General features: G+C 36.5%; 1 protein-coding gene across 1 annotated transcript in view; it reads left to right on the top strand.

The window, feature by feature from the left end:
- The window catches only part of ptn (pleiotrophin), a 36,227-nt gene extending 24,706 nt beyond the window's left edge, over window positions 1–11,521 (top strand). Inside the window, exons 2-5 of the mRNA XM_016452130.1 lie at window positions 1,407–1,495; window positions 4,625–4,798; window positions 6,118–6,276; window positions 11,188–11,521. Coding sequence (XP_016307616.1) covers window positions 1,408–1,495; window positions 4,625–4,798; window positions 6,118–6,276; window positions 11,188–11,243 — 477 coding nt within the window. The 5' untranslated portion in view covers window position 1,407 and the 3' untranslated portion in view covers window positions 11,244–11,521. The remainder of the gene's footprint in view (window positions 1–1,406; window positions 1,496–4,624; window positions 4,799–6,117; window positions 6,277–11,187) is intronic.
- The last annotated feature ends 2,339 nt before the right edge of the window (window positions 11,522–13,860 follow it).

Raw genomic sequence — 13,860 nt, forward strand, 5'->3', positions numbered from 1 at the left:
TTTTACATATATATAAAAAATATCAGGCATTATAAATATCTGATTTACGTAGCAGAAAACTTCGAGCATTGATTTGCACATATGTTTTGTGACAACATGTTTACGGGTAAACCATGCTAAGTAATGACATGTATTATTAAAAACGTCAGTTTCTTTCAATTCATTCCATTTTAATTCGACTTTTAAGTTTACATGCAAATTACGGTTCTGCATCTTGTTTGCTAAATCAGTTCAATTGACACTGGAGTATTGGTTGCGACTCTACACGCACTTGATCCTGCTGCTGTCTAGTCCTCAAATCTCAGTGCTCCTGTCACATCACTCTAGGCTAATCCTCCCTCTCATCCCGTATCACACATTCACTTGCAGTGTTGCTAATCAGGGTTTGGAGGGCAGATTATGTTTTAACAATCCGAACCGCTTTATGTCATGACTCATGAGTCTTTGATTGGCAGGTTTTTGCCCATCTGACTGAAATCACAGGTATTATGTGCGCTGACGATTTCACAGTCTGACTCAAGTGGAACAGCTCAGGTGCGGCAGAGAGACGTCCAGCGTGATTAGCACTGATAGAGACAGAAATGATGGGACGAATCTCTCAGAAACAGCACCAGGTCGCATTTTTTGGAATTTTGAGCTTATTTTCATTTCAGCACATTTAGTCCCAAAATGCTTGTTTACTGTAACGCATCTGGGTGTTTTGCTTTTGCAGTTCCTGTAGTTCTCAGTGGTGACTCTTATTACATTCTCATTACTGTAATACAATAATGTTTTAATTAAAATCTGCATTAATAAACAGCAGTACAACAGATACTAGCATGATGTATAAATACGTTCCAGTTTTACAAAAAAAAATTCCACATCACAGCAATGATGTCGGATTATGGAAAATTGGAGGAAATGTGCTTAACTGTCATGAAAATAATAAATATTTTTAAATATAGGCTTCATTTTATTTCAATTTGACCTGGACATGTAATTTACAGATTTTGTGAGATGAGAGAAAATGGCTGAGCGTCTTTAACATGAGGCAGAACTAGGAAAAAAGTCCAGCAAATCAATGCTTATGGGCACAGCAGGAAATCAGCCAACCAGAAATAGGAAGAGAAAAGGAGAGAGGGAGGCTCATAAGTAATTGAAATGGAGGTGATGTCACCGATGGGCTGCGCTGCTACTGTAACTGAAGTGCAGCCGAGCGTTTGGGATAAAATTGCTTTCTAATTATTGAATCCACCTTTACTTTTCCTCCTGAGAGACAGAGAGAGAATGACTGAAAGAAAGAGAGATAGAGACAAAGATAGTCTCTACATGTATGTTGATGAAGCATTTACAGGTTGATATTTGCATGCTGTTTGTTTTGTTGTATTATGAGCCATACACTAAATGTGCATTTATTTTTTTCCCAGCATGCAGCAGCAGTGGGTGTGTCTGGCTTTACTGGCCCTCCTGACTGTCACAGCGACGCTGGCAGATGCTGGAAAAACAGAGAAACAAGGTAACAGAACATGACCACACACTGCTTTATGTTATCTCTCACTTTTGACTTTTTTTGCAAATTTGCAAATTTGCAAATTATTGCAAAGATACTATTTAAACTGAACTGAGCTGGATGATGAAATCACTGAATTGAATGATGAACTGTCTTTAACTGAAAAATGAGTGTTTACTATTGTCATTTTGCATTATTGACACACTATTTTCCTAATTAATGCTGTTCAGTTGCTTTGACACAATCTGTATTGTTAAAAGCGCTATATAAATAAAGGTGACTTGACTTGACTTGACTTTTCTAAATCACCCTTACTGCTCTGTATTGTCACATATTGCTATATTTTACCCTACACTACTCTACATAACCCCATACTTGTCTATATTACCCAATGCTGCTCTGTATTAACCCATTAGCCCACATTGCTCTATATTACCTCTCAATGCACTGCAATATCCCACACTGCTCGATATCACCACACATGACTTTATATTTCTCTGTATTACTCTATATCACCCCAGACTAATCTAAATTTCCCCTTGCTCCTCTATATTATCCCACAGTACGCTATATTACCCCATAATCTATAATTTCTCATACTGCTCTGTATCATCCTTAGTGCTCTGTATTGCCACATATTGCTCTGTATTACCCCACACTGCTCTGTATCACCTATGCCGATCTACATTACCCTATACTGCTCTATATCATCTATATCACACCGCTCTTTATTACCCCATAGAGATTTATTTCACCATTCCGCTCTATATTACTCCATTCTGCTCTGTATCACCATGCCTCTCTATATTATCCCAGGCAGCTCATTATCACCCACGCCGCTCTATATTACCCAGTACTGCTCTATATCACCTACGCCGCTCTATATTACCTAATACTGCTCTGTATCACCCACACTGCTCTATATTACACCATATTGATTTATTTATCCCACACCGCTCTATATTACCCAATACTACTGGATAAATCCCACTCCATTCTATATTACCCCATACCTATCAATATAACCCATGCCACTCTATATTGCCTCATGCTGCTATATATATCACTCACCCCACTCTATGTTACCCAGTACTGCTCTGTATCACCCACGCCGCTCTTTTATTACCCCACACTGCTCTAAATAACCCACACCGCTCTATATTGCTCCATACTGCTCTATATAACCCATGCCGCTCTAAAATGAAAAAGTGATGTGACGTGTAGCCAAGTATGGTGTCCCATACTCGGAATTTGTGCTCTGCTTTTAACCCATCTAAGTGCACACACACAGCAGTGAGTAGTGAACACACACACATACCCGGAGCAGAGTGGGCAGCCATTTTTGCTGCAGCGTCGGGGAGCAGTTGGGGGTTCAGTGCTCAAGGGTCTCACTTCAGTCATGGTATTGAGGGTGGAAGAGAGCACTGTACATTCACTCCCCCCACTACAATCCCTGCCAGTACTGAGACTCAAACCTCCGACCTTTGGATTACAAGTCCGACTCTCTACTCATTAGGCCACGACTGCTATATTATTCCATACTGCTCTATATAACCCACGTCGCTCTATATTACTCTATACTGCTCTCTATAACCCACACCGCTCTATATTACTCCATACTGCTCTATATAACCCACGCCGCTCTATATTACGCCATACTGCTCTATAAAACCCACGCTGCTCTATATTACCCCATACTGCTCTATATAACCCACGCCGCTCTATATTACGCCATACTGCTCTATAAAACCCACGCTGCTCTATATTACCCCATACTGCTCTATATAACCCACGCCGCTCTATATTACGCCATACTGCTCTATAAAACCCACGCTGCTCTATATTACCCCATACTGCTCTATATAACCCACGCCGCTCTATATTACGCCATACTGCTCTATAAAACCCACGCTGCTCTATATTACCCCATACTGCTCTATATAACCCACGCCGCTCTATATTACGCCATACTGCTCTATAAAACCCACGCTGCTCTATATTACCCCATACTGCTCTATATAACCCATGCCGCTCTATATTACCCCATACTGCTCTATATAACCCACGCCGCTCTATATTACGCCATACTGCTCTATATAACCCACGCCACTCTATATTACTCCATACTGCTCTATATAACCCACGCCGCTCTATATTACGTCATACTGCTCTATAAAACCCACGCTGCTCTATATTGCTCCATACTGCTCTATATAAACCATGCCACTCTATATTACCCCATACTGCTCTATATAACCCACACCGCTCTATATTACGCCATACTGCTCTATATAACCCACGCCGCTCTATATTACTCCATACTGCTCTATATAACCCACGCTGCTCTATATTACTCCATACTGCTCTATAGAACTCACGCCACTCAATATTACTCCATACTGCTCTATATAACCCACGCCGCTCTATATTACTCCATACTGCTCTATATAACCCACGCTGCTCTATATTACTCCATACTGCTCTATAGAACTCACGCCACTCCATCCTGCTCTATAAAACCCACGCTGCTCTATATTACTCCATACTGCTCTATATAACCCATGCCACTCTATATTACTCCATACTGCTCTATATAACCCACACTGCTCTATATTACGCCATACTGCTCTATAAAACCCACGCGCTCTATATTACTCCATACTGCTGTATATACCCCGTGCCGCTCTATATTACTCCATACTACTCTATATTACCCACGCCACTCTATATTACCCAGTACTGATCTATATAACTCTCACTGCTCTGTACTATCCCATACTGCTCTATATCACCTAAGCCGTTATATATTACCCTATGCTGCTCTGTCACTCACGCCGTACTCTATTACCAGTGCCGCTCTGTATTTCCTCATACTGCTCTGAATTACCTCTCAGCACTCTATATTTCCCCACAGTGCTCTATATTTCCACACACACACACACTGCTGAGTATCACCTCACACTGCTCTATATCAACCCACACTCTATTACCAGTGCCGCTCTGTATTTCCTCATACTGCTCTATATTTCCACACACACACACACTGCTGAGTATCACCTCACACTGCTCTATATCAACCCAAACACTCTCTCTGTCTCTCATACATACAAACTATGTGTGCTCTCACTCTGACAGGTAAGAAAGAGCGTAAATCGGACTGTGGCGAGTGGCAGTGGAGCGTGTGTGTGGCTAATGAGGGTGACTGCGGCCTGGGCACCAGAGAGGGCACACGCACCGGCACCGACTGTAAACAGACCATCAAAACCCAGCGCTGCAAAATCCCCTGCAACTGGAAAAAGCAGTTTGGAGGTGAGAAGCCACACAAACACAGGTTGCATACACACTCACAGGGCTCAGGGTAAATAAACCTGCACTGTGGAGTAACAGGATGGAGATTCTCACAGAATTCTGTCCTCAGAAATGACACGACTGCAGTGAGAGCCAGAAACAAGCTGGCAGAATATACCACTTTGTGTGTGTGTGTGAGAGAGAGAGAAAGCATATGCCACCATCCCTCGGGATTTGTAGGTATGCACATAAACTATCAACAAACACTGAAACTGTAGGGTGTTTTCTCTAAGAAGTCTCTCTCTGGGAATGTGCAAGACCATCTCGCTCTGAAAGAACATCAGAAATCACAGACTTAATAAAACATGATCACACTAAACGTTGAGTGATGAATCCTCTGTGTATTTCTGTGTAGTTCAGCAGCCGTGTCAGAATAGTTTAATGTCGAAATGCTGATGTCTAGTGCAGAATTTTTCCTCTTGAGTTATAAGGGTTCTATTTCACACCGGCCTCATTTTTGAGGGTCTCGATTCAGGACAGCGGCCATTCAGCTGGAGGGCTGCTGCATGTAATTACATTCTCTCTGCCTTTAAATATGTCATTAGAGACAATTTTGTGCTTGACTGAAGCAGTTTAACCCCCATCCATTCTGGCAGAGACCGAGAGAAATCACTCCAAAGCATGGACAGAAAGAATGAAAGATGAAATGAGACGAGAGATAAAGGAACGAGAGCATAGATCAGGGCTTCGCAATTGGTTTTGCTTCAGGATCCCGATTTTACATTAGCCATCGAGTGCCAACCCAACACAGTACCTAAATTGTTTATCGTGTAAAATTGCATTTTGATGGTCTCATGCTCTCGGCAGCCAATAATTCACCTCGCAAAACAAACCTCACTGTAAGTGAACCTGTATTCAATGTAGTATGGGTTGTGTTTTCTTTTCCCTTGTGTAGCCAGCAACCTGTTTTACTTCCATAATCTGATGTTTTTCCAAGTGAAACAGGATATTCAACAAGAAAAAAATGTGGTTTTAAACTTTGGGAGCTATTGCATGGTGAAAAGTTTCTCCTTTGGACAGATGGTTGAAAAAAGAATTGGAGACGTCAGTTGAAAACTAGTTCAAGATTATGAAGACTAACATTTATTTTTTCAGAATAACATGCACTGATGTATCCTTCACAATAACACCAGGAAGATGTATTAAGACAGTAAATTTGGAAAACCTGTTTATGCATGTATGTTTTGCTTTTGCGTTTATAGTGTATTTTTGACAGTTTCGTATAATTATGTTGCATTTGAACTCGTCAAAATCAAGTTGTGGGTTTTTGTCTTTTGCAGGTGAGTGTAAGTATGATTTTCAGGCGTGGGGAGAGTGTGACTCGACCATGGGAATGAAGACGCGCACCGGCGTGCTGAAGCGAGCGCTGATGGACGCTAACTGCCCAAACACCGTCAGCGCCACCAAACCCTGCGGCAAACCCAAGCCCAAGATACAAGGTACAAGAATACACCCATAAAGACTTAAAATATATTGAGCATGACATGTACTCATCTTGAGTGAATACAGAAGCTGTATCAATGATTTGATTGGAGTGCTAAAAACATTTTTGCATTAAGGCAAGACACCACAGGTGAATAGGGTAAAAATGATAATTACCATACTTCCCTAGTTGATTAATCATTGCTTTGTATTACAAGCTTCCTGCATTGTTATGCTGAAATATGCAAACAATGCATTATCTAATTAACGATGCACTAATTTGCATACATTTCCAGAACAGAGATCCGAACATTGGATAGATCCAGATTAAAACTTCTTGTTTAATTTTGTTGATTTATTACAGTGATTTTGGATTTCTCTTTTTATTACTCTATAAATCAGAAAATACTGTCAACAGCCAGAAAAAATACATTTCACAATGTGTTTAGGCATAAAATGCAATATAAACCAAGCAAATGATCTATGATATATAAACCCCTCATTAAAACTCTTCAGAATATAGATAGGAATACAACTGGAAAGTTTGACGTAAGCGCTGCTGAAATGGAGGAAAAACTGACAGCCATTAAAGATTTGGATTGGAATTGAAATCTACAGATGCAGATGTTTATATTAAGGCAAAACACCACAGGTGAATAGGGTAAAAATTTTAATGACTATACTTCGCTAGTTGATTAATCACACTACAGTAATACAGTTGTTTTGTATTACAAGTTGAAATATGCAAACAATGCATTATCTAATTAAATATGCAGTAATATGCATGCATTTCCAGAACAGAGATCCGAACATTGGATAAAGATTTTTATAGAGGGGACTTTGGAATTTTTTTTTTCTCACTCCATAAATCAAAAAATGCTGTCAGCAAACAGGAAAAATGCATTTTCACAATGTTTTTTGGAATAAAATGTTGCATAAAACCCCAAACAACAAACAAAACCCTCTGTAATACCCTTCAGCATACAGAGAGGAATAAAACCAGTGTACAAGTAAAGTTTTGTGTGTATAAGTGAAGTAAAAAACTTATTTTGAGAAACAGGTTTTAAAGGTGTTAAATTGGAATTAAATCTACAGATGCACATTGATAAATCTGAATAAAAAAACACTTAAATGTGTTTTTGATGTTTTTTCCCCCACTAGTCTGAAATAAGACATGTTATAAAAGCAAATTAGCCCAAAAACTGACCAGTGCATGAAAAAAAAACATTTTTGCCTGTAATGCCTTAAAAAGCATTAAGAATCCAAATGACCAAATTAACCATGCAGCAATATGCTAATGTTTGCCATTATTGCAGACTATTCTCGTATTATTTTTATATACAGTATACAGGTCTGTGATTTGAACCGCAGGACTGTTATATCGTAAGGTTATGCTGAAATATTGATCAGTAAGGTCTTTCTCTCTTTCTCGAGCTCAAGAAGATTCTAAAGACTCTATGAAAGTTTAATAAATGTGATGGTTTCACAGTGTATCTGTGTTAAAGGCCACAGATGGCTGGTTTGTGTTGTTGTTGTCGTCTGTGCTTCATATTATTATGAAGGGAATATGCTGAGATTCATGGCAGCACTTGTACGTTACCGCAGTATTTCTACTGCTACTGTCTCCCGCTGATGAATCCCTTGTGCTGTAATATTCCTCATTTGTAAGTCGCTTTGGATAAAAGCATCTGCTAAATGAATAAATGCAAATGTAAATGTTGGCAACAATTCAGGCTGATCAAAAGAAATTCGTCTTAATCTACCAAGAGCATCATTTTTCAATCTGAAAGTCACAATTCAATTTTCCACCGCAAAAGAAAACACACAGACAGACAGTAGCATATGCATTTATTTAACTGATAAAGATGTCGTGAAATGATTGTGTTCGGATGAAATGGACAGTGAACCAGTCAGAGATGACATTCGGGTCAAGAACAGCTTTTCTAAACCTCATTGTTGCTGTAAATGTTATTAACCAGTGTTCAAGTGCTGTAGTAACGGTTGTGAATGCTGCTGGATCAGAAAGAGAGAGGGAGGATGAGGAAGTGGAGGGGAGATGGATTTGTCTGGAATGGATAAAAACAGCAATATTCATCAGCACAACTGTTTTCAACATTGATAGTAATCAGAAATGTTTCTTGAGAAGCAAATCAGCATATTAGAATGATTTCTGAAGATCATATGACACTGAAGACTGGAGTAATGATGCTGAAAATACAGCTTAAATCACAGGAATAAATTACAGTTTAACATAATCTATCACATACATTTTATCACATACTTACTGTATTTTTGAGCAAATCAATGCAGCTTTGGTGAGCAGAAGAGACAAAAACATTACACAATCTTAATTATTCTATACTTTTGACTGGTATTTAATTAATAAACTATGTAAGCAACATCTGAGCATATCAAATGTTCCTCTGGGACTGTGTGTGTGTGTGTGTGTGTGTGTGTAATGCTGTATCTGTAGATAATGTGTGTCTGTGCCCTTTTCTGTGTGCCAACAAACAGAGGACAGAAGTGATTAGGAACTCCCTAGAAATTCCCTACAGATGGAACACACACACTCTCACACACACACACACACAGAGACAGAGACATAGACACATCTCACCTGTTAGTGCGTCCTGCGGTACAGCAGACCAGACAGGACGTCACATCACTCACGCTGATGTTCATGGTGAAGCGATGAGGATTTTCAGAGCCTCTGATTGGCCGGACGTCTGTTTGTGTCTGTCTGTCAGGTCACATGATTTGGCTCATATTAAAGGCTTTTTCTCTTATAACAGGCTGCTAATGTTATTGCTCAGATGTCGCTCATTCAAAACTCAATGAGGCTTCATTGAAATGCTCAGTTATGTTTCATTTAATTTAATTACAAACTTGATTTCAGAAGTTTCTCAAACTCTTGTGGGGAAGTAAAATCGAACACAAACAAATTTTTGAAAAACAATGTGTGTGTATATATATATATATATATATATATATATATAGTTTGGAATAAATGTATAATACAGTATATAATACATAATATGTGTAATGTTTTTGTATTTTAAAATGCAATTTAAGTTTTGCCATCACAGGATAAATTATATTTATTAATAGAAATCAGTAATTTTAAATTGTAATGTTTCTTCTTTTATTTTATTTGTTTATTTATTTTTTCCTCAAATCAATGCAGCTTTGATGAGCAGGAGACTTCTTTCAAAAACATTTAAAAATCTTAATTATTTCAATCTTTGGACCTAAAAAAAATGTATGTATGTATTTATTTATTCTTTTTCATCCACAGTATTTAATCTTGAATTGATGATAAATGTTTGAGATCTCTGATGTTTGTTAGCAGGCTTCTGTGATCCTGTGAAATCTGAGCACATGTTGAGACGTTGAGATCTCTAGAGGAGACACGCAGTTGATCTGTAGATCTCATTTGTCATTCATCTTTCCTCCGGTTTTATTCTATAATTAGCCGTTGTTCTGCTGATGGTCTTGTGGTTGTTTTTGTGTTTGATTTGAATGGGTTTAATCTTTATGCTAATGAGATGCTAATGCTATGAACGCTTGGATGGCGTTATTGGACATGCAATCATCATCAGTCAGTTTAATGAAGATTTTCTGCACATTTTGATTGTTTTGTGTGAAAACGTAGATGTTTGGCGAGTTTAGACATGAATGCAGACGGCAGGTGTTGATGACAACATGAACTTTTACACTTGATCAACTCTGATCAACAGATGACGTCCACCAGCTCGAGAAGAATGTTAATTAAACTAAGTCAAGGTTCATTTCATATCTGAGATGAGATTTATGCAGAGGAACCTTTATAAATATCCTCTTATAACAGTAGAATCATTCAGCGTGATTATCTGGATTTCTAGTGTCAGTGTTTGTCACATTTCATCCAAAGTCTCATTGTCATGTGAAATAAACAAAGAAAGAAAAATTACGGTAATGAAAAAAATATAATTAAATTATTTATAGCTCACAGTAGAATTTTATACTGATATAAATAAAGTATTTTCTATTTAAAAATTATATTTAAAATAATAAATTTTATTTAAATTCTCATTATCATGCAACAACATGACTAATGGAAAAATAATTCTGTTGAATGGTAAAATATTTACAGATCACAGTAGCATTTAATGCTATTTGAATAAAAATAGTAATTTTAATGTATTTTTAATTAATTAATATAAAATAATAAATTAATTTCATTTTACATTTTTTATTTTATTCATATTTTTTAATGAAAAAATACTCTAATAGAATTGTTGATTGGTAAAATATTCATAGATCACAATAATATTTTATGCTGATTTAAATAAACAATAAAGCTATTTTTAATGTTAAACTATTTTTAAATTAACTCATTTAAAATAAATAATAAATTCATTTTATCTTTAATTTGAAAATAAAAATACTGCAATATAAAATAAAAATAAAATACTGTAATACATAAAAAAATCATAATGAGAATTATTTAAAAAAATACCTCAAAAGCAAAATATTTAAATGTATCATCCATAATTAATGGAACAGAGAATACAGGGTTAAATGTCTTTAATCGCCATTAAAATAATGTCTCAATGCAAAACTGTCTGAATGTGCATGAAACCGGCTTCATTTTCTTTAAGCAAAAGGTTATTTCTTATTTTTATCTCTCTTGATTTGGGGCTGAAATAGGAGCTGGATGTGTTTTCATGAGATTCGTGTGTGTGTGTGTGTGTGTGTGTGTGTGTGTGTGTGTGTGTGTGTGTGTACCTGGTATTTAGAGAGAGTGTGTGTGTGTGTGAGTGTGAGTGAGTGTGAATGAGTGAGTGTGTGTGTGTGTGTGTGTGTGTGTGTGTGAGTGTGTGTGTGTGTGTGTGTGTGTGTGTGAGAGAGAGAGAGAGAGAGACTGATGTTCGTTCTTCTCCCCACAGATTCACAGAAACCAAAACGGGAAGGAAAGAAGAAGGAACGAAACCCGACAGACTAGAGGAGAAACTCCACCTGCTCTTCTGCTCCTCAGGCAGAGACGTGGATGTGAGCCACAGAGATGATGCTGCTCCTTATTTACAATAGAATATTTTTAGATCGTTTGTAGCTTTAATTTACAGCTCACAGAATAATCCATCAATGATAAAAGAAACACAAATGAATTACTAAAATCTTCTGCTGAAACTTCTAATGTTGTACCAGCAATTTCAGACCATCCAGCTGGCAAAAATATGTCCTGCTTTAGGTTATGAAAACATTTCTGAATGTTCTCTGGACCTCAAAGTCTATTTAAAAAAAAAAAAAAGTTTTAAAAACGTTTTTTCGTGGTAATGCGAACATTAAGGGAACATTCCATTTTAGAAGTTTGCAAACATTATGGGAATGTTACTTTTGAATGTCCTCTGAATGTTCTGAAACAAGTAAGTAGCATTTAAAAAAATGTTAGATGAACAGCCAACATTCTGTGAATGATGCATAAATAACCAGAAAAGTCTGAATGAATGTTCTATTAACGTTAATTGAAGAACGTTTGTTGATAACTTTGCCAGAAGGTTCTGAGAATGAACATGAACATCAGACATTAATAAAATGTCTTAATTCATGAGTGTGAATTGAAATGAACTGGCCTCGTCAAACAAGATGTTGAATTAGAATTTGAACTGCAATTTATGAACAAAAGAGATCCATTTAAGTAAATTAGTGCATTCTGGGAAATGTTCTTTCACTAAAATGAAAGAAAAGACAAATTAAAAATGATCAGTAATATCATCTGAGGTTTCTGAAATATTCTAATATCGAATTAGAATTCTGCATCCTGTTTGGAACCACAATTCAAATCAAGTTCAAATTCAGAAATAAAAATGTTCAATTCAGCCCTGATGGAGAATGAAATAAAAACATAACTAAACTAATACTTGAAATAAATGTAACATCATTTCCAGAAAATAAAGACGTTCATTATTTCTTCCCATCCATGTTTTATGTTTCTTGTGTCATTTGTTCTCTAAATGCTGAAATGAGCAGAACAGCTGAGTTATTCATCAGAACACCTTTATTTGCTAGAACTCTTCTCCAAAAGTATATCGCACGATACAGCAAATCTTATAAATACACTTCATGTTTCATCAGTGATCAACAATCCAGGATGCCGTTCATTGCCATAATAAAGATAGATAACATTCATATTCATTAATAAACACATGTATTTACATGTCATCTGTGCTACACATATAGACTATAGAGTATAATACAAACGTTAAGCTGATCACAAACCACACGTCTACTGATGGAAGCCACGACTCACAGCGAACAGAAGCACGTGACGCACGGCAGCAATGAAAAGAAACCATACTGAGTATTTACAGCGTCATCTGTACACACACAGCCACAGCTCGAAATATCAGCCTTTTTTTGATATACCGGTGCTTCCGCGAGGGTCCAGCGTTTTTTCAGAGTCTTTTGTGCTCTGCCTTAGACCAGAAACATACTCCACTCAAGTACATATTTGAAAGAAGTCTCTTCTGCTCACCAAAAATTCAGTAAACAATGTGACAAATTATTATTATTTGAAATAACTGTTTTCTATGTGAATATAATTTAAAATGTAATTTATTTCTGTGATCAAAGCTGAATTTTCAGCATCATTACTCCAGTCTTCAGGGTCACATGATCTTCAGAAATCAGTATAATATGCTGATTTGCTGCTCAAGAAACATTTCTGAGTATTATCAATATTGAAAACAAAAATTTATATATTTTTTTTGTAAACCATGGTACATTTTATTTTTCAGGATTCTTTGATGAATAGAGAATTCAAAAGAACCACTTTTATTTGAAATAGAAAACTTTTATAACATTATAAATGTATTTACTGTCTCTTTTGAGCAATTGAATGTGTCCTTGATGAATAAAAGTATTTTTAAAAACAATGAAGACTGGAGTAATGATGCTGAAAATTCAGCTTGGCGTCACAAGAATATATAAAATGTTAAAGTATATATTAAAAAAACAGTCCTTTTAAATTGTGTAATAATATTTCACAATATTACTGTTTTACTGTATTTTTGATCAAATAAATGCAGCCTTGGTGAGCAGAAGAGACTTGTTAAAAGATCCTAATGATTCCCCAGCTAACAAAAATATGTTCTAACAATGTTTTGCTAATATTCCCATTAGGTTATGAGAACGTTATTTCTGAATGTTCTCTGACTGTTCAAAACATCCAGTTTTTTAAAAATGTTTTCAAAATGTTTCTTGGTTTAATGAATGTTAATGTTATCATTTTGCAAACAGTTACTTTTGAATGTTCTAAAATAGTAGCATTTAAAAAATCTTAAATGAACGTTCCAAATGAAACATTTCAGAAAAAAGTTCCATGTTTTTGTGCTAATGTTTTGAGCACATTATTAAAGACCAGATAATAATTTGAGTAAACATTCTATTAACGTTACTGGAACATAACTTTGAGAGAACGCTCTGAGAACATTCCCTGTTCGCTGGGTCCAAACTTTTGACTGCTAGTGTAGCTATGCTTTGATATGTTAACTTGATTTTGTGTGTGTGTGTGTGTGTGTGTGTGTGTGAGTGTGAGTGTGAGTGAGTGTGTGTGTGTGTGT

This window comes from Sinocyclocheilus anshuiensis, unplaced genomic scaffold (genome assembly GCF_001515605.1).
Source record: "Sinocyclocheilus anshuiensis isolate Anshui unplaced genomic scaffold, SAMN03320099.WGS_v1.1 scaffold1543, whole genome shotgun sequence".
NCBI classification, from domain to species: domain Eukaryota; kingdom Metazoa; phylum Chordata; class Actinopteri; order Cypriniformes; family Cyprinidae; genus Sinocyclocheilus; species Sinocyclocheilus anshuiensis.